Source organism: Naegleria fowleri, assembly GCF_008403515.1.
Source record: "Naegleria fowleri strain ATCC 30894 chromosome Unknown tig1, whole genome shotgun sequence".
Lineage (NCBI taxonomy): Eukaryota > Heterolobosea > Eutetramitea > Acrasida > Naegleriidae > Naegleria > Naegleria fowleri.
Genome location: NW_025407933.1, coordinates 278,443 through 302,979, shown reverse-complemented (window position 1 = coordinate 302,979; position 24,537 = coordinate 278,443). Strand labels below are relative to the sequence as shown.

Genomic DNA, 24,537 nt, shown 5'->3' with positions numbered 1-24,537 from the left:
TCTATTGAAATATAGACGCATTAATTTTCTAAATTAAGAGTGACACGCTGTGGACTCGAGCCAAAATGTTTCTCGCTTCTTGTGTGTTTTGTTGTGAGAGAATCTCAGCGGTTACCACCATGTCTTTGCAAAATTAAAAACAAACTCGCTGGCAAATTTGGCCTCGAGTTAAAACACTATGTCTCTCTTGATTTCGTAAAGATGTGACATCTTAATAAGTTTTTTAATTAAAACACACTCTTGATTTCGTATAATAAAAATTTGATCATGAATACTAAAAAAAAATCAAGCAACAAGAAATGGGAGTACCCTTCTTTTTCTCATGGCTATTGCAAGAATGCCCTGAAATGATTCGGGAAGTGGTTCCTTCATCCTCCTCCGAAATCAAACAAGAAAACAAATTTCCCATTGATCATCTCTTTCTTGATTTGAATGGGATCATTCATACCTTTAAAGATTGCAATTTGCAAACAAAATTACTTGATCCATTATTAATTTCCAAAAACAGCAGAAATGAGCAAAGTGGAATGGAAGATCAAGACTTTTCAACTCACGATCAAGTAGACACACTAGAATTAACATTTGAACGATTTATTCTATCCATCATGTTGTACATGGAAGAAATTGTTTATCGGTTTCCTCCGAAAAAGACTTTATACTTTGCTCTTGATGGTGTTGCTCCTGCAGCAAAAATCAATCAACAACGAGAGAGAAGATGGGTCTCCTTTAGGAATAGTAGTGGATTACCAAAAAGACAAACTTTGGGACATTCAAGTAGAAGCAGCAGCACTAGCAGTACCAACCACACCAATCAAGAGAATGATACTCTGTTGGATTCCATTTCGATCACAAGTGGGACCTCTTTCATGAAACAATTATCGGAACATTTACAATTTTTCATCAAGAGAAAACTTCAAGATGATCAAAATTGGAGAAGTATTGAAAACATTATATTTTCGGATTCCTCTGTACCGGGAGAGGGCGAACACAAAATTATTGCACACATTAGAGAGTTGCAGAAATCTAAATTATCAACCAGTCAAAAATCAATTGCGAATCATCATGAAAAATTTATGATTTATGGAATGGATTCCGATTTGATATTTCTCGCACTTACGACACATGAAGAGCAATTCTACATTTTACGTGATTGGACGTCATCGGTACAAATGAATTCACAACAACTTTATCATAACTGGCGTGTCAAGAGAAGGCTGAAACAAGCTAAAGGTTATGATAAGGATCGATTCGATCACAAGTTTCATGTGGTAGACATTTCTGTTGTGAGAAAATTAATTTCAGATTACATGAAGAATCAAGAGGACAAGTCTGCACCTCCACTCGAATTTGATTTGAATCGAGTGATTGACGATTTTGTTCTAATGCTTTTTCTGTGTGGAAATGATTTTGTTGCGAGTATTCCAACGCTCGATATTGGAAAAGAAGAGAATGCATTAGGATATTTATTTAAAGTCTATCGTAGTTTATTTACAACCGCCTTTAATTACCAATACATCTCAGACACTAGTAATACATCAAAATTAATTGACGTAGACAAGCTCGAACTATTCATACAGGTCACTGGGAAATTGGAAGTTCGAGTTCTTACAAATCGACTCAAACGAGAGTTGGATTTATTGAACCAAAAAAAGAAAATGGAAGAAGAAAAACAGAAAAAGAAGGAAGAAAAAGAAACAAATGCTGGACATACCAATGATAGTGATTTAGAACTTGTTTCATCAAGTGTGAATCCAGAACATTTTAAAAATTTGCTCTCCATGATAGACTTGGACAAGGTCATGTGTTTGAATGCTACACAAGATTTGAAACAGTTTTTAATGCTTTCATCAATCACAAAAAGTGTGTCAGGAACCTTTACTTCTCAATATTTGGTGAAAAGCACTATCGATTCTGAGATCATGTTTGGCATTCACTTTAAACAACCACTTAGTCTTTGCAGCTTAATTTTACGAATGGGAAACACTGCACAACAATTGAATGGAATGGTGGTCAAACTTTTTGTAAATCAAAATGTTGACTTTGTAACAATGGAAACTCACAAAGTCACTCAAGAATTTTCCTCTACTGACCTTTCAAATGCACTGCCCACTTGTGAACTCAAGTTGAAACTTCATGCATTCCAGAATGTGAGCAGACTCACTCTCATTATTGAGAATACGATTCAAAAAACTCAGACGACCATCGTGGAGCAATTGGTTCTATTCGGAAATGTATCCACAAAGACAGGATCTAAACTTTTAAAAGTATCAAAAAAACAATGGAAAAAGAAGGATTACAGCCATCAAAAAAAGCACAACATTTCCTTTGAGATTAGCCAAGAAGAAGAACGTGTTAAAAAATTTAAGGTTCTTACGAGTTCCATATCTTTAAAGAAGAAGGAAGGAATGCCTCCTCCTCCCTATGTGGATATTGAAAAATGGAAGACAAATTACTACAAGAAGAAGCTGAATATTGTGTATGATCATTCTGTGGAATGTGGAGGTGGTGAACAAGTCAGGCAGCTCGTTTCTCAATATGTACATGCTTTGTTTTGGGTCTTTCATTATTATTACTTTGGAGTTCCTTCTTGGGAGTTTTCGTATCGCTACCATTATGCGCCATGTGCGAGTGATTTTAAACATCTTAAAGGTCTTTTCAAAGATGGTATTGTGACATTCCAGAAAGGCAGACCTTTCAATGATATCGAAGGTTTGTTGGCAGTTCTTCCACTTTCGAGAATAAGTCTTGTCGAGGAGTGTTTAAATGAAAAGCAAAGACATAGGCTGAGGTTTGGACTATCTTCTCCCACATCTCCTCTTCACGCACTTTTTTACACCCCATCTACTCACGCGGAACATCCTTTTCAACCCATTGAAGATGTCATTGAGATTGACCCAAACGATGAGGGACTAAAAACCTCATTGAAAGATCCATTCTACCACTACTCGAGAATGGTTGTACATTTAAGGATGGTTGACGTCGTAGAGATTCGTAAGATTGCTAGAGATATTTTGGGCGATGAAGATGTCAATAATTCAGAGAGATCCCATATTTTGATTTTTAGGTGGAACGATCGAGAGGAATCTGCATTAAGATTGATTCCTTCCACAATTTCAGTGTTACCTGACATTGAGAACTCAAAGGTAAAGGTGACCAGTATTCCATTTGAAAATGACAGTAACGAGATAATTAAGCTTCATATTTAAATAAGAAATGTTATTGGATAAATAAATAGGAGAGAAACCAAAATATGGTCATTGGGTTATTTGGAGAGATTTCTGTTCTCTTCTGTTTGTTGCTTCTTTTGTTGATTGATTTTATCAGTGTAGTTCATAATCTCTTTTCTAAGGTCCAAACCAAGAGATTCACTGCCAAGGATTTGTTGCAATCGCTTATCAGGAAATCGTGACAAGGCTTTACCATCCATTGAGGTTGGGAATTTAGTGAGGTGCTTCTTGAACTTTCCTTTCTGAATAGAACCAATCCATTCCAATGTTTCTTCATAAGTCATTTTGGCAATGGGCTTCAAAATATTGGTTTTCTTTTGGTAGGGATCAGCTCCAAGAATATCTTGGACAACCATTTTTTCTCCTGCCATATTGCTGTCACTGCTCATCATGAGGCAAGTATGTTTCAAAGTATTGATCGTATGTTCAGTGTCACATGCGAGAGGAGAAACAGTGGCAACAACGACAGTATGGGGTCGCTTCTTTTTTTCATCAATTTCAAAACAGTCCTTCAAAACTCGAGTTAACTTGCTTGTTCTGAAAGGGATGTGGACCTTACTGCCCTCATTTTCCTTGTTTAGAGCAACACATCTAATGACTTCTTTCAAGGCCATCAGAGAACTGTTAATTTGAGCGGTCTCCTTGAGTCGTTCAATATCATGCTCGTTGGAGTCTGCGTTTCTTTCGGAGCCGGCCAAATCACACAGTGTTAATCTTGCAAACTGCTTTCCAGTGGCTGGGTCATCAATGAATACTCTGCAAATGTAGTGAGATCGTGACGAGTTAGAATTCACTTTAGTGGCATGAGTCTCTCTCAACTTTGCTGCGTAGTTGTACAACTCATTTAATTCAGATCCATTATTCAATGCACACAACTTGTTTCCGCAAATAACGACCTCTCCGTTTTTTCCTTCTCTTAAGGCCACTTCAGCGTGGTCACTCAACAAATCATAGGCTGTCTCACCGATGAGTTCAATGCATGTGGCAGTTACAGTAAACTTTCCTTGATTCCCTAATTGTGTAAATAGATCTTTTGACAAGAGTTTCACCAATCCTGTGATTGTGAACTGCGTGCGTCATGATCATTCAAGTGAGAGCATATTCAATAAGAAATACTTACAGTCTTTCCACTTCCTGTTTGTCCAAAGCAAAACATGGTTCCAACGTTTCCACTGGCAACATAGTCAATCAACGGTTTCAAAGCTGAGGCATATACTTGATCGGTTGTGGATTTTTCATTGAAAACCTCAGTGTTTGGATAAGGGAACTTGTACGACTCCACATATGCAAGATTAGGTTTCATGGATGGATGCATTCTACAATCGTGCACAATTATTTCATGCTTTTTACACGTTACTACATCGTACTCGCCTGCTTTGATTTCTCTCTCAAAGGTTGGTCTTTTTCTAATGAATACCTTGACAACGTCGTCTGATTGTGATTGCCGCTGCTCGGAAGAAGACGTTGGACTTTGAGCATCATCATCCATTCCGTCTCTATAGTATTGTATGAGCTTCATGTAAAGTTCGCTATGCTCGCGTCTGTGAGTATCCAAGAATGTTCCATCAAATATGTATCATGATTAATTTCAATCATTCATGTTGCTAAACAAACACTCACCTATAGCTTCTCTTATCAATATTTTGACCCATGGTTTAATGTGATGATGATGTGTGGTGGTTTGAAAATTGTGTGAGCCTCGAATGAGCCTTTTTGTGTTTTTTTTGAAAGTGTATTTTTGTAGCGGGATTGGGCGCCAAATCGATTTCCTCTTCATTTCACACGGATATATTTAACTTCGAAATAATGTCGATCAACAACAATCGAATATTTATAAATATAATATAATAATAATATAATAATAATCATCGATGAAATATTATATAATAATAACGAACAATGAGACAATAAATTCTTCAGCGAGTGCCGGTGGAATTGTGAAAAAATGCAGCAACTTGCTCGGACAGCACAATCCGTCATTTTCTTTTTGCTGTTTTCTTCTTTTTTAATTTATTCAATCAATGCCCAGACGACCATTGATGGCTTTATCAAAACAAAGGATGAATTGAAAGATACTACGTTTGACTATAGTACAATTTCTATTCATTTGATGAACAACAAGGGCTATGTAAAGGAAAAGGTTGAAGTATCACCCGAATCGGGATTTTGGCTTCTTCCGATTTATGATGAAGATGATAAGAGTATTTATACGTTGAGAGCTGTTTCAACCAACAAGGCTCTTTCGATTGAACCCGAAGGTATTGAAGGAAATTTGAAGACTCTTGCTTCCAAGAAGAATTTAGACTTTTATATTGTTGGATATAGAATCACAGCTACGGGCGCCATCAAAGTTCAACAGTTAGATTCCGAATTATTACTGGACGGAGCACCTGCTGGTATTCAAGTTACCTTGAAAAAAGGAAATCAAGTTGAGAGAAAATCAATCACAAAACAAGATGGGTCTCTCTCTTTCGACCAAGTATTGCCTGGTAATTATGAGTTGGTCGCAAGTCATCCAGAGTTAATATTTGCTTCGCCTTCTACTTCCTTGACGGTGAACAAAGATGGCTCTATTCAAATGGGTAAGCCAATTATTATTGGTGGCTTTAAAGCTGTAGGAAAAGTTGTGCTATCATCAAGTATTGAAGGATCTGAGAGTGACTTACCAATTGCTGGTGTTACCGTTTATCTTAAGAAACCTGCTCAAGCTGTGGACAACAGAGAAATCTCTCTACCTTGTACAAAACCTAGCGAACCAGCAAAAGGTATTTGTGTCACTACCACTGATAGCAATGGTGTGTTTGAATTCAAGGGATTACCTGTACTTGTGAATGGGGATTATGTGGTGAGTGCTGAATACAAAAAATTCAACATTGATCCATCCGAGATTAGGTTTAAGCTTTCAACGCCAAATAATGTTGTTATTAAGAGAAGCTTTAGAGTAACTGGTTTTTCTGTGAGAGGTCAAGTTCTTGACGCCAAAGACAAACCATTAGCAAAGGCCAAGTTGATAATCACTAACAAGAAAACGCAAAAAAGAAAAGAAAAAACCACTGACAATGAAGGATTCTTTACATTGGATGATTTAAACGGAAACGAAGTCTTGGATATTCAGACTGAATATATTGGTTTCACTTTCCCAAAGGTCACTGTATCCCCTCTTCCATCAAAAGCCCAAATAGATAACATTAAGCCAACCCATGTCCAACTTTGCGGAAATTTGATCAGTGACACTGCTTTGAGCCAAAAGAGACAAGTTATTCTTAAGGTTGCAGATCAAAAGTTACAAACATCTACAAAGAATGATTTCTGCTTTGACGTACCAGTTCAAAAGAAAGCCACTACTACTGCAACATTGGAAGTTTTGCCTGAAAATGACCAATTTAACTATCATCCCCAAATATTTGAGTTCCACAACGAACCCATGAAGGGTCTTCAAATTGCTCAAAAGTTCTTCAAACTTGATGTTCATCTTAAATTGAAGTCAGCAGAAAAGGCAACTGTTATTCTTTTGAATAAGGAAAACCGTAAGATTTCCCAAAAAGATACTGATACAACAACTCCAGTTCGCTTTGAAAACTTATTACCAACGAGATATATTGTTCGTGTTGAACAACAAACCGTGTGTTGGAAATCAAATTCTAACGAAGTGATTGTTGATCTCAGAGATAAGGATCAAGAAATACTATTCGAACAAATTGGATATAGCATTACAGTTAGATCTTCTCATGAAGGAGTTAAACTTTCTTCTAAACTCAAATCAAGCACAGACAAGACAGTTGTAACCTCTTTACAAAAAGGAATGAATTCACTTTGTGTACCTACACATGGTGTGTACGAACTTTCCATTCAAGAGAGTTGCTTCAAATTTAAGGATGGAAATAACTATGAATATGATACCGCATCACCAAAAGTTATTGACTTGGAGGTCTCTGGATACTTAATTAGAGGGCAAATCAACACACCATCAAATGAGAATGTTAAGGTTCACATTACCAACCTTGATGCACCTCAAGAACAAGCCACCGTTACCGCTACAAGAAGTACAAATACTTTGATTTACCAATATTTCACCTCAACAGCTTCAGAGAGCTCCTTTGAGATTAAACCGCAAAGTGATGCTTTGTTATTCTTCCCACAAAAGAGAGTATTCAAAATTACTAAGGAAATGACCCAGAGTGGTAAATGTATTCCTGAAATTCCTTCATTTGATGGAAAAGAGGGAAGATACATTTCCGGTAGTGTTTCTCCAAGAATTAAGGGAGTCAAAATTTCAGTCAACTCTGGAGAACGTGTGACTTTAACAGACGACAATGGTTCTTTCAAAATTGGACCTCTCTATGACGATGCTGAATATAAATTAGAAGCAGAGCTTGAAGGTTACTCATTTGAGGCAATTGAGGGCAACAGCTTTAAAGCACACAAACTGGCATCCATTACTGTAACCACCCAACTTGGGGGTGTTTTGATTTCTATTGTATCAAGCAAACACAGAAGTAATACTATTGTTCCAGCTGAAGGAAAGATTATAATTCGTAACTTGTTGCCTGACAAATACTTTATCAAAGCCACTCTCAAAGAATACGAATTTGAACCAAGCTCAAAGTATCTCGAATTAGGACAAGGAAAGGATGAAGAAGTTGCCTTTACCTATAAAAAGACGGGATTTTCTGCATTTGGTAGTGTCAAGTCGATTGGAAATGAGCCTGAACCAGGTGTGACCATACAAGCAATTTCTAAAGATTCTGGAGAATATGAAGAAGCTACCACTGACCAAAAAGGAGAATTCAGATTACGTGGATTGAAACCAAACATCAGATACTACATTACTGTTGGAAATTCTCAACATAACATTGAAAGGTCTTCACCAAAACAAATTGTGATTCAAAAGGAATCTAACAATGATGTTTTTGGAAATGATTTCATCATTTTCAAGCAAACTACTCTGCAATTTTCTGGAGAAGTCTCTCTTTCTGGCGACATTTCTGGCCAAGAGAATATCACAGTTGAAATTGATTTATTGTCAAGCTCCAATGCCAAACAATTCAAGATTATCTCATCCCAAAAGCTTCCTCTCACCAATTTCTTCCATTTCATCCTTCCCATGGAGAACTATTTACGTGAGGACAATACCAAATTCTACGTAAGATTGACATCTTCTGGAAAAACAGGAAAGCTTAACACTGTCACACATTCGATCGTAGGTGTAAAGAATATTAAGGAGCAAAATGCATTGGAAGAAAATCAAAAGGACAAATCTTCGATTATTGGAAGTGCTTCACTCGGATCTGATATTCAAGTTGAAACTCTCTCTGCCACCAAATATCACTCTCTGATTAACTTCCCTTTGAAGCCAGCTGAGCAATCTAGATCACAAACAGGAACCCATGATCATATTGACCAAAAGCCACTATTTGCGCTGGTTTTCATACTCTTAATTATTGCTGTTTATAGATATCGATCGACCATCGAAGGGCTGTTGCGAAAGTAGTAGTTGCAGAAATTTTGCTCAATTTTTGCTTTTAACCACACAACATGTTTTAATAAATTCAATGTCACTTCATCTTTCTTATTGTTGTTCTTGAGTGGAGGTCGACTTTTTAGTGGTGGGTGGTTGATATTCCTTGAGTTTCTTGTCCAATTCGAGCAACTTGATCTTGTCTTGCTCATCCTTAATTCCATATGGAGTTAAACCAAGTAAACACCAAATTCCATACTCTTTGGCACATGCAATGAACTGTTTCTCGTTGAACCAGTCCTTTCCATCTGGTTTTAAATCTAAAAATTCTTTTGGTGTGTCCGATTTGATATTGTTTGCTCTCCAATGAATAGGTGCTGCGTTTTCTAATGTGTTAGGCCCACCTAATGCATCTGGGAACATGTGATCTACTTGAATACCAGTTGGGCCTGCACTTGTTCCAATAAGTGAAATTACTGATCCATACATGTCTAATCGAAAGTAATCATTGAGACCTTCGATGGTTTTGGACGCTGAGAGAGATTTACATTGGTCCCACGCCTTCTGTTTGATTTCTGGAGCAAACTCGGCACGTTTTTCATCGGTAGATTGTTTCAAAGCGTTTTTTGCTCCTTTTGCAAGCATGTTAATGAAAGTGGCGTTTTCTTTGCTTTTAAGAGCATTCATTATCTTGTCCTTCTTTTCTTGCTCGATATGTATTGCTGACAATTTGGTTTGAAATTCTTCAATATTACCAATGTCATTAAATCTCAATAATTCTAATGCACAATTATCCAAAGATTGAACAGTGCCACATTGTTCTAATAAACTTAAAATAGTAATCAACGAGTCACTCTTCTCCTCAATTCTTGTGACATTTTTCTTCTCATACAAGTTTCCAATATAGAACTCTTTGTTACAAGGATTCAAGAATAATGGTGGTTTAAATTGTAAAAGTAACAAAGACTCCTTCTCGCTAATATTTTGCGTAATGATTGGAGTCAAAAAAGCATACAACAACTCCATGGCATTGTTTCTTGTGCTTGATTTTAACAGCTCTTTAATTTTGAAAAATTTACACATGACGTTCACATCTTTTCGGTCCAATGATTTTACAATATTTTTCAACGCTGTCTCATCACTGGCAAATAAAATCCAATAATCAGGTTTCACATACATTGAATGATTGTTAAATAATTCATCATACGCATTTCGATTCTTCCATTTCTTTGCCAATTTTTTGAGAACACTTGTTTCGCTGTCCTCACGTTTTGATGCAATGACCAAATCAAGAGTTGTTTTTGAAATTTGTTTTTCTGTTGAAAGATCAAGATTCCAGATTGGTTTGGAGGCACTTTCACAGTTCAGAATCTCATGAATTCAATCGTTACGTTCGAGAGGTAATTCTGGATCCCGCCAAAAATAAAATTCACATTTTTGGCGGTTAAAAGTTACAAAAAAATTAATCAATCACCTCCTCATCATGTCTTTGGGTCCAGAGGACACCAATTTGTGTTGTCGAAGAAAAGGAGCTTGTGTGGTTTCATCATCCTCTGAGCAGGAGGATTATCCATGTGAGAGTATTCTCTCGGAGGAGGAGGATGAAATTTGGATTAGTGAGGTGGGCCTTCCTCAAGAATGTATCATCCTCCTACCTCCTCATTCGTTTTCTATTGGATGTGTTGGATGGTACTGCAAAAAGAGATATGTATTCAATCCGAAAAAGATTAAAATGTACATTTCAAGAGAGAAGGAAGGTCCCTTCATTCATTGGTCAAGTCTACGAGCTGAGGAGAATGTCTCGTTTCACTTGTTTGAAATTCAGTCCATACCTTCCGATTTTTGCTATTTCAAATTCTCAGTAACGGACACTTTTGGAGGAAATCGAGTGTATCTTAATAAGTTACTTGTGATGAAAGAGATGCCTTTGGTTTTACCGGCCAATACAGAGGCCAAAACCTCAGCAGAGACTTTGAAAGAATCCCCTCGACAACACACTTCCCCAACAAAACCCATCATTGCATCACCCTTACCGACTTCCAAAATTGATATAGGGGATCATGAATCTTTGGAAATTCTTCCTCATACTCTTTCTCCCAACCCTATTGTTGAATTGTCACCCACAAAAAACAATGAATTCAGCAGCAAGTTTGACGACCTGATGTTTGATACTAACGAATCCCATCTGTTGAATGCAGATAACTACTTGGTGAATGGAACAATGATGTTAAATTGTACAAATGTATCCTTGAAAGAGTTATCTGCTTCCCCCCTCATCTCAATTCCTACCATCAAACAAAAACCAAACAACAGAAAACATCCTTTGGCAGCCTCATTGCCCTCATACAAATCTACAGAGAAAGAACAAACATCTCGAGACATTCCTGTGATGTCACCCAGGAAAACATCTCCTGTTAAAGACAGCAAGACGACTAAAACATCACCAACCCTGGATTTGCCGCTAAAGGATATCACTAACGTAAAAGGGGGTGAAGCAAAAAATGTAACTTTAAAACCTTCTTCTAAAAAAGACCTCAATGTCGGAAAAGAAAATTTGGTTCTCGAAGAAAGAAGAATGAAAGTCAAGGCAAGAGAGCACCATTTGGCGAAAACAAAAAAGAATCTCGAAGAACTCTCCGAAAGAATTGGAGAAATCAACAAAAGAAAAACTCAACAACCTTTGGTAGCAAAAGAGCAAGTACTGGAGGTTTCAAAGAAGCTGGAAGATGTCCAGAAAGAAGTAGAGGACCTGAAAAAGCGAATGCAGTTACTTGAAGAAAATGTAGACACGATAGTGAAAAAAGAGATTGACGACTTCAAGTCCAAGTTCTACGAAAAAGTAGGAATGAAATTCAAGAATTCTTTGACTAAAATAGAACAACGAATCGCCAGAGAAACTTACAAAGTGATGGATGAAAGAATACGAATCTTGACCCATCAATCCGAGTGTAAAATGTTTGATTATGTACGGTCACAAATTAATCAACTCAAAACCTCAGAGACAGGCAAAACTCGAATTAGCCCAACTGGTACTACAAGTACCACTTCTTCCTCATTAACAACAAATACTCCATTAACAATTAATGATACTGACACTTCATTGAATATATCAACAAGTGAGCAGGTTGCACTACTAAAACAGCGCATGCAACAATTACAGTAATACAATAATTAATCCGTAGGCGTGTGAAGTTTCGGATTACTCAAGCATTGACGTTGACAACAACTATTGAAGAGTACACTTTTCATTTTTCTTTCCGCCCTTCTTCTTCTTCATATAGTTTTCTATGACTACTTCAATACATTGTTCAAAAACATCCTTCAATCCTTCTTGTGTTTTAGCACTGCATTCTAACAGGCGAGCAGCACCAGTCTTTTGTTTTACTTTTTCAGCCTCAGCTCTATTTAGATGTTTGCATGGAAAATATTTTGGGTGGTGGGAAATTTACCAAACAATGCAACATGAGAGATGCGTCACGAAAGTAAATTGAGACTTACCTTGGTACACATCTGTCCTTCTCCTTAGGATCATTTCTCAAGTCCAATTTGTTTCCTACAATAATGAATGGTACACCTCCTGGTCGGTCCTTTGTGTGCTCTGTTCGTTATTATATTAATAAGAGTATTTAAGGTCCATTACATTCCAACGCAAATACAATCGACAGATCATCATTATTCACATAATAGTTATCAATTCGGAATTCAACAATTCATCAATGGTTTGACTGCACCAGGCCACAAATACGTACCTTTAATTTCAGGAACCCATTTTCTCGTGACAGACTCCAATGAATCCCTATTGGTTACATCAAAAACAATCACAAAGATATGAGTGTCGGGATAAGAAAGAGGTCTATTTCGAATAATGGGAGGGAAATTTTTGAGTCGTGTCAAATGGATGACAACAATAGTCAAGATGTATCTCCTCAACTCTTGTAAACAACCACATACCGTAATTGATCGTATTCATCAGTTCCTGCAGTATCCCATAAACCTAGAGTAACTGTCTTTTCCTTGTACACCACATTGGCAGTGTAGTTATCTGAAAATCGAGTTGGTGAGTGTCAACAGGATGTGTTTAATTGTGTTGTTGAAATACACAAGTTCCAACATTGTTATTGCATTGAATTGTATTGTTCATAATATATTCATTGAAGAAGGAGTGAGAAATTCGAACAATCAAAGAGTTGATGTGAACCAAAGTGAAGGTTCATGATAGCGGTAACAGTTCAAGTGAGGCAAGAATGGAGGTAGAATCGTGTGATCGTCATTATTAATTAGCAATGTCGTTGTTGATGTTATTGTGTTGTGGTGAACCGAACGGATAATGTCATGAAAGTAATGATGATGATGATGGTTGGATAGTGAGCAAAATTATTATTGAAACACACAAGATGAGTCATCATTAACACAGTCAATAAAAAAGAGTTAAATCATTGATAAAAACGCACCAAATACTGTTGGGTTGTACTCTGTTGGAAATTCATTATTACTTTTGTGATAATAATAAAAATCATCATGACACATTATCAAAGCGCCAATGATGATTTAATTTCAAAAAATTAAAAATCATGATGATGATGAATTAACAAATAATAAATGTGAACAAATGATGATGTGTGAAACATGAATACAATAATTATTTAGTCAAAATCTAGCCTTTAATACTCACCTGTATGAAATCAACATGCAAGTTTTACCCACGCTCGCATCACCAACAACAATAATTTTCAAAGAGTTGTCATCAGAAAGCTCAAAATCGTCCACTTGTTCGGTCATGTTAATAATATGGGGAAGAAGTGATGTTATTATTTATTGTTGTAAAAAGGAGAAATTTTGGGAGAGATGAAGTGAGGATTTTGTGGCAATGTAATTATTTTTTTGATTGACAGATGACGTTCAAGTGAGTCTTTTGTCAGAAGGTACCATTTTTAATCAAGGACGGTCAGTAAAAATTATCCCTTCCAATCTCTCTCATCTCTCTCCTCACTCATCCCATCAACAATGACTGTCATCTCCATGGACAACAACTTCAATCCTTCGAAGGTGACATCATGGACCTACCAAAAATCCTGCGTGTCGCACACATTCTCTCCAAATTATACCCTGTCACCTATTCAAAAAAAACCTTATCTTCCTCTCTTGTGTTTTCTTCTTTTACAACTTTGGTCGTAATATATTGTTTCATATCCCCAGAGAGAGAACTCTCTGTCATCATCACTAACGACCAACAACTACAACAAGCTTGAGATATGCTCCTTTCAGATCGAGAACATGGAGCATTGGAAGAGAAATTGCCTTCTCTCCAATTGCCATCTTTTCATGATGAACATGATGGAAGAGTATCATTGAGAATCATACAGCATCCATCCAACAAGAGTATCATTAAGACCACTACCACCACCACAAACCAAGTCGTTCCATCATTGGCGAAGCATGTCCGTTCGGAATCTCTGAAAAACATTCCCTCTGAGTCCGTGGCTGATGATTACATTCCGACAAGAGAGAATCATGACTTCATCTTGACGATGCAAGTTGGTACTTCTCCATCTTCTCCGAGTTGTAGCAGCAGCAGCAGTAGTAATAACAACAATAACAACAGTGGGAGTACAAGTTCAGATGCCAATAATGGTATTGCTGAAGAAGAAGAGGAGGAGGATGAAGGCACCACAACAACACAACAGCCTCAACTCCAATCTCTTCTCCCATGATGATGAAGCATCAGATACAACCCGAAGGCTCTTCTTCTGATGATTCAACGAATATCACTGTGGGCAGTTCACCACCCATCATGAGGATGATGAAAGGGGATAATGATGATCGTCATCCTCCGAATTCTCTTTCTTCATCCTTGTCCGTGGTATCGAATAATAGTCCTAACACTTCTGGTAGTTCTCTCGTCGAATCACCCCCTTCCTCTCCTCTAAAAGTAACAACAGTGGTAGCTGCAGTCCATCAAGTAAGAGTGTTGGAGGAGGTGAAACCTTTTCTATTGCGTCCCCGAAAAAGCATTCCAACAGTGCTTCCGTTCAATATCATGATTTGAATGATTACCTCTTCAGTTATGATGCCGTTCTGGAAAATTCAGAAAGTTGTTCCTTGTTTCTGCAATACCTCAATGAAAAGAGAAGTCCAGAAAGTTTACTCTTCATGATGAGTGTTCGGAAATTAAGGAAATATTTCAATTCTAACATTCTTCGATTAATTTTGTAAAGGGTTCATGTAAGTGCAGAGGTAAATTGAGCTCAATATTGGAGAAGCTATTAAAGTATTTGGAATCCATTTCCTCAATCATTCGTAACATATTTCTGAGATGAGGAAGTGAATCTGAATTTAGATAATGACTGTGATGATGCAGAGAAGGCGTAGTTTGAGGATGTGAGGAAACTATGCTATCCAATCCATGATGGGAATCATAATTGGAGTCTAAACTTGATGATAAGGAAGAATTGCAATAATTATTAATGTTGTTGTTAGTATCGTCGTTATTGTTGTTATTGGAAGTGGTTTCATCGGTTACTGTTGATACATTCAAATGAATTGAAGAAGGACAAGTTTATGACTGGGACAAGCTCAACTCATTCCGCAAATCATAATCAACATCCTCATGTTCATGGAACATCAAATTCACTCGAGGAGGAAATGTATGCCATGATCAAAAGATTTATGTCCGAATTTAAGAGAATTGAAAATTATTTGAGTTTGAATTTAAAAGATTCTCAATTTCAAGAATTTGTGGAATGGAGTGAATTTAAAAATTTGGTTCAGACGAAGGGAATTGCATTCCTAAATTCGATCGCAGAGTTGAAACCATTTAGTCACACGAGTTTTGTGGAATCTCTCACTGAAATGAATATTCCTAGAATCACTGTCAAGCAATGCAAATTAATCAAAAATATGATGTTGAAGAATAACAGTTTGTGGAATACGCTTCTATCAAAATCAAACTACACAGTGAGTTTATCAAACAATCAATATCTACTTGGCAATGAGGCAACATCCTCAAATAATGGTGGAGTTCAATTTTTTAAATGTAAGTATGACACATGAATGTTGATTCATTTATCTTCAACTTTTTCAATTGCAATACTTTGCGAATTCCATGTGATTAGATGACATTGTCTTTCCCTATCCAAAGAGTGCTGTCATTAACACCCTTCTAAGCACGAAAATGCGTTTCAAGTTTGACAAGAACACCAAAGTGCTCTCAAAAATTGATTACCAACAAAGACAAGATGAAGAACATTTAGCGACATGTATCACACAGGAAGTGTATGCATTTCCTTTTCCTTTTCAGGCAAGAGAATTTGTTCTTGCATGCTCAATGGTGAATGACAGCACTGATCAGTGCACCATGTTATGTGTGAGATCATGTGAAAGTGACAAGGCAGCCCCATTGAAAAGAACTGTATTTGCAGTGAATATTGGAGGATGGATATTTCAAGATTTACCTGGATCACAATGCAGATTTATACAATTTGTAGGCGCTGAATTTAAAGGCATACTTCCAAAATCACTTGTCACAAAAAGTGTTTCAAAAAGAGCTAGATATTATTATGCTGATACCTTAAAACTGTTTGAGGCGAATAGCAAAGAGGGATTTCCAGAACCTACCGACGATCCGATATTTGAGAGTTTTATGAACACTCTCAAAGAAAACGGAACTATTGCTTTGTAGGAATTGATTCATATACTAGATTATTTGATCAATGAAGGAACCTCTATCTTGTTTTGGTCATTTGCCAATTTTGCAGATAAATAGGCATAAGCAGCTGTAGAAAGCAAGAACATGATGCGAAAAGTGCTGCATGTTCTGAAATTTTCCTTCGTTCCCTTTGCTTTTTGATGATCGGTTTCATGAGCGACTTGCAACCAGACGCAAGCTTTCGCTAATAAATTTTCTCCTTTCTCATGTTCCACGAACTTGTTGTACCATTGAAATCGGCGTTTGTCAATATGGATTTGCTCAATGATGAGATTCGTTTTTTGAGAGAGGTCAAAAAGTGTTTGTCGTCTTTTGAAATGGAGACAGACATGTCACTGAGATATTTCGAACTCCAATAACAATTCCAGGCTCTATATCCAATATGAAATTTGTGTTTCCATCTTTCGATATCTTGAGCACTAGGTAGGTTCGTAATTTCAAAATATTTCAAAGTGTCGTCAACGGATTGTAAATACTTGTTGGTAGAAAGGTCAACCCATTGTGATATTTCTGAATTATTCTTGTTAGCAATCGTTTCCAACATTTCAAGCTCAAAAACGTTGTGTTTTCGATCTGTATGCTTTGGAACTGAATAAATTATTTTTCCATTTCTAAATGTCACATTGTTGCAAATTGACACCCAACCTGACGGCCCATAGTGAAGTTTAACATTGGTTATAATCTGAGAGTGTTCAATGGCTTCACCCTTACTTGAACCAATGGCATCATGATAGGCCTGTGCAAGAATCTTTTTTAAACAAGGATTATCATAAGGCCTAACAAACATGCATAGCTTATCGAGGGTTGCAATTTCAAAATTTGTCGAACAATAGCGACAAATGGTTTCATTTCGAACTGTTTCGAATTTGAAGTCATTACTCTGAATCTGTGTAATTGTTGTTGTTGAAGAATGTTTGTTTGCATCATAGTCAATAACTTCTGGCTCTTTATCACATAATTCTTGATTTAAAATAACACAATATCAATCTCTAATGAGAATAGAATGGTATAATAAATTCAGAAGTGTTGTAAATACTTTCACTTACCCATCCAAATCACCTCCTCCCATTTTTTGATGAGGTACTAATCCCCTTCATAAACCAAAGGATCTCTATAAATGAGCGCTTATTTGATTTTGAACAAATCCTTGCTGCTTAAAAAGTCACAATGAAGGTATGCTTGATTGGATTTGAGACCTCTCTCAAGACTTTCATCCATAATTCCCATCAATCGATTGGCTTTATCACTTGCATTTTGAGAGAAAGATTTTTGCTTATTAACTTTTCACACATGTGGTGGATGGATGTTTCAATTTCTGAGGCCACACATGGAAATCTTGGATCGAATCTGTTTTCCATGTGCTTTTTCAATGAATAATTGGTGCATAAATTCAAACACATTCCTTTTTAAATCGGATGGATTGGAGGGATCTAAATGTATCTTCTCGTTGAGATATTCTTCTAAATTCCTTTTAAAGAATTGTCTCATTTCGTCCTTCTTGCTTGTAAGGTTTAAGATGCAAGACATAAAAGTTCTATTAATGGAGCCTTCTATTGCTGAAGATGCATTCAAAACGTCAATAAATGGATACAGAACGACCTGTGTTTCATACTTTTTCATCGATGGGCGCATCAAACATGAAATTTCATCGGAAAATTCAAATTTCTTCTGTAAGGCCTTCCAATGAGAAAATGGGACTTTGGAAAGGACTCCTTTAAATCCATGCACACGTATTTGGATGGCAGAAATTCGTTTGACCTCATCCTCTGAAAAGTAAGGAATGAACATGTCTGAATGAAAGGGTTGTGCGTTTGTGTGTTGTAAAGTTTGTTCAAATTTATCTTGTCGCATCATTCCACATCCATCGGTGCAAGGATATTCTTCTTCATCGTTCAACATGAAAATTTCTAACATTTCATTGCTCATCAAGCTTTTCCCGTTACTGAGGGCAATACGAGCGATTAGTTTACCGAGTCCTTGTTTTTTACACTCCTCAAAGTTTCCTAATAAGGAAATTAAATAAGGTCGATCAATGGTTAAAGTTAAGAAGACACATCCTCCATCATGTGAATTGAGAGACGAGTTACTCGTGTTGAAAAATGTATAATGAACGTCATTAAAAGAAAATCCGTTCGTACAAGCATTGGTTTTCAAATTAGAGATGTCATCTGTTGTATCAAAATATCCTTTTTCAAATTTCACATAGATCATTGCCTTTCCTAAACCCATTGCCATGAGAATGCGTGACTGTCTATTATACGAATAAAATACATAATCCATGTGCATGTCATTCTTTGAGCCGTCGTACAAACACTTAAATTCATAACCCTGATTCGAGAATGAGTGAGTACTAACAACTCCAACCATTGGATAATATTTTCCCATGAGTGTCTTTTCAACATAATTCCATGTTGTTCCTGGTACGAACAGTTTTGAAGGATCGACGTATGGTCGTAGTTTGTTTCCAACGCGGAGGAGGTTCTCATGTAGTCTTTAAAACCATTCCAGTTTGTGTGAAGGTGTGACAGAGGGGTTGGTGGAGGATAATGAAGCAATTTGTGGTTCAAAGTTGTCGTCGTGAAAGTGGTTATGATTGACTGGTTGATCTTGGTGAGAGGTTTGAGTGGTGGTGTTCGATTGGAGTCACTGATTTTTTGCTTTTTGAAATGATTTTCCTTGTCTTGGTTGGAATTGGTGACGGAGGAGAAAGAATTGAAATTCTCTGTGAAAACTTGTTTGATTCTATCGGAAGAGAAGTGTTGTTGTTGTTGGTTACATCTCGTAGTGACATCACTCAATGGTCTCTTGAGTCCAGAAGTGGCATTAGAATGGCTTGTGGTTTATAAGTCTCTGTCTTGATGTGTTGTTGCTTTCTCATCATGCTGGGGACACAAGTTTCTTCTTCTTTGAAAATCATGTTTTTTTTGTTGTTTGATGAACACTAAACTGTGATCAAGCTTGTCGCGCATCTGACAACATTAACATGAGACTGAACTGTTTGGGTAATTAAACAAAACCATGACCGATGATCAAAAACCTCATTGCCTGATGAAAGTTCCTTCGAAATAGGAAAGTCATGTGGCCTCTTGTAATGAACGATGAGAATTCAAAGTAAGGCTTTTAAAGTTTTCTCAAGATAACTTTGGAAATGAGGTGAATTCCCAAATTTCGAACATTCGTGACTTTGGAAATGAATTCATAATTGAGAACGTTCAATTTCAAAGGAGGATGATACAACTTTTTATTCCTCTTTCTTCTTTTCCACTAGTTCACTCTTTCTTCATCATGATGAAGTATCACACAATTCTAATGTTGGCTATCAACACTAGGATCCATTGAATTCCATGTTGAATACATCCTTCACTCATTATTCTTCTCAACATTACCTTCGATTGATACATGACTCCTCTTCGACTCTTGACCACATGAAAGACATTTAACAGAAGTTGTGCCATTCTTCGAATATATTCTGTATGAATGGGTTCACCTGAAAAGTAATGCTCACCAGCAATGACAAAGGAATGGGAATCCTCTAAATTCGTCAATTTCTGTTCTCACAACTTGATGATTCTTTTCCTCACCACAAGTTACAACAAGAATGAATGAAATTTTGAGTTTGTGGAAGTAATTGAGGTTGTTAACAATTTTGTCTTTGTGCTTGTGGTGATGAAGAAAAAGACCTGAAGCAAGTGACGCAAAAGGAGAACTTGAAAATTATGTCCTACCTTATATCAAAGAACGATTTAACATGAGTAGAAGTAGTGCGATATTTGCAACCACTGACACACAATTAATAAGCAAGATAGAAAATCTTCCTTTGAAAGATTATTATGTTCAATGGACGAGTGATGTTGAAAAAGTTGGAAAACAAGGAGAAGCACCTTTGAAAGAGTTGGTGAATGATGTGATCTCCAAATACAAAGAAAAAGTTCCTTCTGTTGGAGAAACAAATACTTTGGAGCAAAAGAGGACCAAGTTCAAGTGAAAGGAGAAAGATCCAACAGAGACTCCATTCCTTCATAACTTTCCTTTGTGACCTTTTGAATAATGTTTTATTTCATGTTGACTTTTCAAACCCCCCTATTTCATTGAAAGTGTGATTGACCCCAGGTGGAATCGGTCATCTATTACGCGTTTAGTTGTCGAACCTTTGGAACGTGTTAAATGTCTTTTCACCCTTCATGATAGACATTGTAAAACAAAGCTCCGAACAGGAGTGAGTGTTGATTCGCATTAAAAAAAATGAGAGCCACAAAATCACTTCAACGTATTCTTTCATCATCATCAGCAAATTGCACCTTACACAAGCAACGTATTCTTTCATCATCATCATCATGCGTTACTAGAAAATTCAGTAATGTTGTCATTGATAGTACTCTCACCGAGGAACAACTCCAGTTGAGAGAGAGTATTAGACAATTTGTAAAGGAAGAAATTGCTCCAATTGCTGCTCAAGTCGATCAGACCAATAATGCTCCGGTCAAGGAATTATGGAAAAAGATGGGAGATTTGGGTCTTTTGGGAATTACTGTTGATCCAGAATATGGTGGAACTGGCTTGGGAGTTTTTGAACATACATTGGCTGTTGAAGAGCTGTCAGTTGGAAGTGGTAGTATTGCATTGAGTTATGGAGCACACTCCAACTTGTGTGTCGATCGTATTTTCCGTGTCGGTAATAAGGAGCAAAAAGCCAAGTACTTGCCAAAACTTATTAGTGGAGAACATGTGGGAGCATTGGCCATGAGTGAACCAAATGCTGGCTCTGATGTTGTTTCAATGAAGACTAGAGCTGAAAAGAAAGGTGATCGATATATTTTGAATGGCAACAAGATGTGGATTACCAATGGACCTGATGCTGATGTTTTGGTTGTTTATGCCAAGACTGATGTTAATGCCGGTCCAAAGGGTATTACTGCATTTATTATTGAAAAAGGATTCAAAGGATTTAGTACTGCTCAAAAACTTGACAAGTGTGGTATGAGAGGAAGTAATACATGTGAATTGGTTTTCCAAGATTGTGAAGTTCCTGCTGAAAATGTTTTGGGAAATGTCAACGAAGGTGTTAAAGTTTTAATGTCTGGTTTGGACTATGAGAGATGTATTCTTTCTGGAGGTCCTTTGGGACTTATGCAAGCAGCTATGAATGTTGTAATTCCATATGTTCATGAAAGAAAACAATTTGGTCAACCAATCGGTGAATTCCAATTGATGCAAGGAAAGCTCGCCGATATGTACACCAAGCTCAGCGTTTGCCGTTCTTTTGTTTACTCAGTGGCACGTGCTTGTGACAGAGAACCAAGCAGCAGATTATTGAGAAAGGATTGTGCTGCTGCTATTTTGTACTCAGCTGAATCAGCAACATGGTTGGCCTCACAAGCCATTCAAGCTTTGGGTGGTAATGGCTATACCAAGGATTATCCAGTTGAAAGAATTTGGAGAGACGCTAAACTCTACGAAATCGGAGCAGGTACTAGTGAAATTAGAAGAATGTTAATTGGTAGAGAGTTATTTGCAGAAACCAAGTAAGAGCACTCACTGCTTGCACATTAAAAAGACAATTTTCCTCAATTTGAAAGCCACCCTCAGCATTATATGATCACACTCTATGAAATGAACATCGCTCATCTAATTCGCGTGTTTATCTCTCAATCAACATGGTTAAACCCGACGCTCATTATGAAACACACGCGTATCGGACTGAAGCTGTGTCCTCTATTTTAACTCTTCTTGGTCCACGTCAATGATGAACCAATGTGCGTACAAGTGCTTGTTGTCGGAAGTCTACTCCTCCGACGGCAACAGCAATCATCCTCTTTTAAATTGAAAGAGAAAATTGTCCAAAAAAATTTCAACAAATACAAACCCTCCAAGAGTGCACTTTTGTAAATTTACTCTTTTTAAAAAGCAACTTCAGACACACTGTTGTTATCTTTTGAGAAGTAATTATCCTGTACAACAACAAGAACAATATGGCTGCTATATTATTGTATGGACTTTTGGGTTTAATTGGAGCTTTCTTCGTTTATTGGTTTGTTTTTAGGTCGGACGGCAGTGAAGAAACAGAAGAAGAAGTTTTGGAAAAGTAAGTATTCCAAAGAGAATAACTCTCTCATCGTTTGAACACGTGTTATAAATATTTGACGAATATTTTCCGGACTATATTTCCGTGATACAATGGGTGATATCATCTTCGACCATGTGATTATCTCTGTATTTTGCACCTCTCGAACACCTTCTCCATCATGAATTGTTTCTGGTATTTTCATCATCATCACCATCACCATCATTCGGATATCGGACTATATTTTCTGATGGACTTTTTTCTATTTAAATTTAGCAAGGAATATGTCGATGATGGAAGGCCCAAAATGCTTATTCTCTACGGCTCTCAAACAGGTACAGCTGAAGAATTCTCTAATACATTAGCACAAGATGCTAAAAAGTATGGCTTCAATGCCATCTCAAAAGATATGGTTGACTTTTCACCAGAAGAATTGTCTCAAGAAAAACTTGTTGTTTTATTGGTTGCAACTTATGGCGAAGGTGAACCAACTGATAATGCACGTGACTTTTATGAATACTACAAGGATACATCTCTTGCAAATGACTCTCTTTCTGGTGTTAAATTTTCCGTTTTCGGATTGGGTAACAAACAATACAAGATTTATCAAGCAATGGCCAGATTCTTCGATAAGAGATTTGAGGAATTAGGAGGTGAAAGATTCTTTGACAAAGGAGAAGGTGACGCTGATGCAGATATTGAAGAAGATTTTGAAGAATGGAAGACACACATGTTGTTGAGAGCTTCGGAAATTTTCTCAACATCAATTCAAGAAGAGGAGGATGACTACGAACAAAAGTTCACTCTCGACTATTTGAAGAAACCAATCACCATGACACCATTCAAGACAACTACTCACTCACCAGATGCTAAACATCCATTCCTTTCAACAATTACAAGAAACGAACAATTGTTAAAGTCATCCGGAACTGATAACAGAAGTACAGTTCATGTAGATTTCAACATCAAGGGAAGCGGTATCAAATATGAGGCTGGGGACCATCTTGCTGTGTATCCAGCTAACAATGAAGCTCTCGTAAATGCTTATCTCAAGAAATTAGGTGTTAGTGACGAACAGGCTGACACTCCATTCCAATTGAGAAATCACAAGGATAATCGATTGGCAAGCTATTTCCCAAAGGATGCCATGACGATCAGAATTGCTTTGACCTATTACCTTGAGCTTAGCGATCTCGCAAAGAAGAAGGCATTCAAAGTGATGGCTCATTTTGCAACTGACGAGAGTGAACGTGCTAAGCTCAAATTGCTTGCTTCTAACAGTGAGGAAGGAAAGCTTGAATATCACAAGTTTGTGAAAGAGGAGAGCCGTATCACATTGGACGTTTTGAACTATTTCAAATCTGTGGTCTTACCAATTGAAGCATTCTTAGAAATTGTTCCAAAGATGCAAGTTCGTTATTACTCTATTGCTTCTTCATCACAATTGCATCCTGAATCCATTTCTGCAGTGGTTGCTGTTGTGAGATACAAGATTCCAAATGGTACTCAAAGAGAAGGTGTTTGCTCATCTTATCTTGAAAGACTGGCCGTTGGCAAACAGGTTTACATTTACGTACGCCAATCCAGCTTCCATCTACCTTCTGATCCAAAGACTCCAGTCATTATGGTTGGTCCTGGAACTGGTATTGCTCCATTCGTTGGCTTCCTTGAACAACGAAGAGCCATGTTGAAGAAGGGTGTGTCATTAGGCCCTTGTCATCTCTACTTTGGCTGTAGAAAGAAGGCTGAAGATTATATTTATCAAAATGAAATGGAAAATGCCCTTAAAGATGGTGTAATTTCCCTCCTTGATGTTGCCTTCTCAAGGGATCAAGGCAGCAAGGTCTATGTCCAACACAAACTGGAGGCAAGAAGTGAAGAGTTGTTTAATCTTTTGAACAATGGAGCTTATTTCTATATTTGTGGTGACGCCAAATATATGGCTAAGGATGTGGAAAAGGTCATTTTGAACAGCATTCAAAAGTATGGTAAGATGGACGAAAAAGCTGCTATGGACTATCTTGAAAAACTAGGCGTGAGATATCAAAAGGACGTTTGGAGTGCTTAAACAACATCAAATTTTGTT

At 37.1% G+C, this 24,537-nt stretch overlaps 12 protein-coding genes across 12 annotated transcripts; 7 read left to right on the top strand and 5 right to left on the bottom strand.

Moving 5' to 3' along the window:
- Positions 1-299: 299 nt before the first annotated feature.
- On the top strand, positions 300-3,206 carry FDP41_000133 (uncharacterized protein; the record flags this gene model as incomplete). Its single annotated transcript, XM_044703914.1, has 1 exon — positions 300-3,206. One exon carries the CDS (start codon positions 300-302, stop codon positions 3,204-3,206), a length of 2,907 nt encoding a protein of 968 aa, XP_044569807.1.
- Positions 3,207-3,262: 56 nt separating this feature from the next.
- Positions 3,263-4,879, bottom strand: FDP41_000132 (uncharacterized protein; the record flags this gene model as incomplete). Its single annotated transcript, XM_044703803.1, has 3 exons — positions 3,263-4,294; positions 4,348-4,768; positions 4,848-4,879. The coding sequence occupies 3 exons, from the start codon at positions 4,877-4,879 to the stop codon at positions 3,263-3,265; spliced, it is 1,485 nt and encodes a 494-aa protein (XP_044569806.1).
- A 293-nt stretch (positions 4,880-5,172) lies between these two features.
- Positions 5,173-8,718, top strand: FDP41_000131 (uncharacterized protein; the record flags this gene model as incomplete). Its single annotated transcript, XM_044703692.1, has 1 exon — positions 5,173-8,718. The coding sequence occupies one exon, from the start codon at positions 5,173-5,175 to the stop codon at positions 8,716-8,718; it is 3,546 nt and encodes a 1,181-aa protein (XP_044569805.1).
- A 78-nt stretch (positions 8,719-8,796) lies between these two features.
- FDP41_000130 (uncharacterized protein) lies at positions 8,797-9,864 on the bottom strand (the record flags this gene model as incomplete). The annotated part of the gene is made up of 1 exon (XM_044703581.1): positions 8,797-9,864. One exon carries the CDS (start codon positions 9,862-9,864, stop codon positions 8,797-8,799), a length of 1,068 nt encoding a protein of 355 aa, XP_044569804.1.
- A 304-nt stretch (positions 9,865-10,168) lies between these two features.
- On the top strand, positions 10,169-11,848 carry FDP41_000129 (uncharacterized protein; the record flags this gene model as incomplete). Its single annotated transcript, XM_044703469.1, has 1 exon — positions 10,169-11,848. One exon carries the CDS (start codon positions 10,169-10,171, stop codon positions 11,846-11,848), a length of 1,680 nt encoding a protein of 559 aa, XP_044569803.1.
- A 63-nt stretch (positions 11,849-11,911) lies between these two features.
- On the bottom strand, positions 11,912-13,464 carry FDP41_000128 (uncharacterized protein; the record flags this gene model as incomplete). Its single annotated transcript, XM_044703358.1, has 6 exons — positions 11,912-12,086; positions 12,184-12,283; positions 12,435-12,538; positions 12,637-12,727; positions 13,137-13,177; positions 13,358-13,464. The coding sequence occupies 6 exons, from the start codon at positions 13,462-13,464 to the stop codon at positions 11,912-11,914; spliced, it is 618 nt and encodes a 205-aa protein (XP_044569802.1).
- Positions 13,465-13,937: 473 nt separating this feature from the next.
- On the top strand, positions 13,938-14,396 carry FDP41_000127 (uncharacterized protein; the record flags this gene model as incomplete). The annotated part of the gene is made up of 1 exon (XM_044703247.1): positions 13,938-14,396. The coding sequence occupies one exon, from the start codon at positions 13,938-13,940 to the stop codon at positions 14,394-14,396; it is 459 nt and encodes a 152-aa protein (XP_044569801.1).
- An 847-nt stretch (positions 14,397-15,243) lies between these two features.
- Positions 15,244-16,363, top strand: FDP41_000126 (uncharacterized protein; the record flags this gene model as incomplete). The annotated part of the gene is made up of 2 exons (XM_044703136.1): positions 15,244-15,718; positions 15,798-16,363. 2 exons carry the CDS (start codon positions 15,244-15,246, stop codon positions 16,361-16,363), a joined length of 1,041 nt encoding a protein of 346 aa, XP_044569800.1.
- A 211-nt stretch (positions 16,364-16,574) lies between these two features.
- Positions 16,575-17,459, bottom strand: FDP41_000125 (uncharacterized protein; the record flags this gene model as incomplete). Its single annotated transcript, XM_044703025.1, has 2 exons — positions 16,575-17,166; positions 17,437-17,459. 2 exons carry the CDS (start codon positions 17,457-17,459, stop codon positions 16,575-16,577), a joined length of 615 nt encoding a protein of 204 aa, XP_044569799.1.
- A 239-nt stretch (positions 17,460-17,698) lies between these two features.
- FDP41_000124 (uncharacterized protein) lies at positions 17,699-18,757 on the bottom strand (the record flags this gene model as incomplete). Its single annotated transcript, XM_044702915.1, has 1 exon — positions 17,699-18,757. The coding sequence occupies one exon, from the start codon at positions 18,755-18,757 to the stop codon at positions 17,699-17,701; it is 1,059 nt and encodes a 352-aa protein (XP_044569798.1).
- Positions 18,758-20,632: 1,875 nt separating this feature from the next.
- Positions 20,633-21,916, top strand: FDP41_000123 (uncharacterized protein; the record flags this gene model as incomplete). Its single annotated transcript, XM_044702803.1, has 1 exon — positions 20,633-21,916. One exon carries the CDS (start codon positions 20,633-20,635, stop codon positions 21,914-21,916), a length of 1,284 nt encoding a protein of 427 aa, XP_044569797.1.
- Positions 21,917-22,359: 443 nt separating this feature from the next.
- Positions 22,360-24,519, top strand: FDP41_000122 (uncharacterized protein; the record flags this gene model as incomplete). The annotated part of the gene is made up of 2 exons (XM_044702692.1): positions 22,360-22,472; positions 22,728-24,519. 2 exons carry the CDS (start codon positions 22,360-22,362, stop codon positions 24,517-24,519), a joined length of 1,905 nt encoding a protein of 634 aa, XP_044569796.1.
- Between the last annotated feature and the right edge of the window lie 18 nt (positions 24,520-24,537).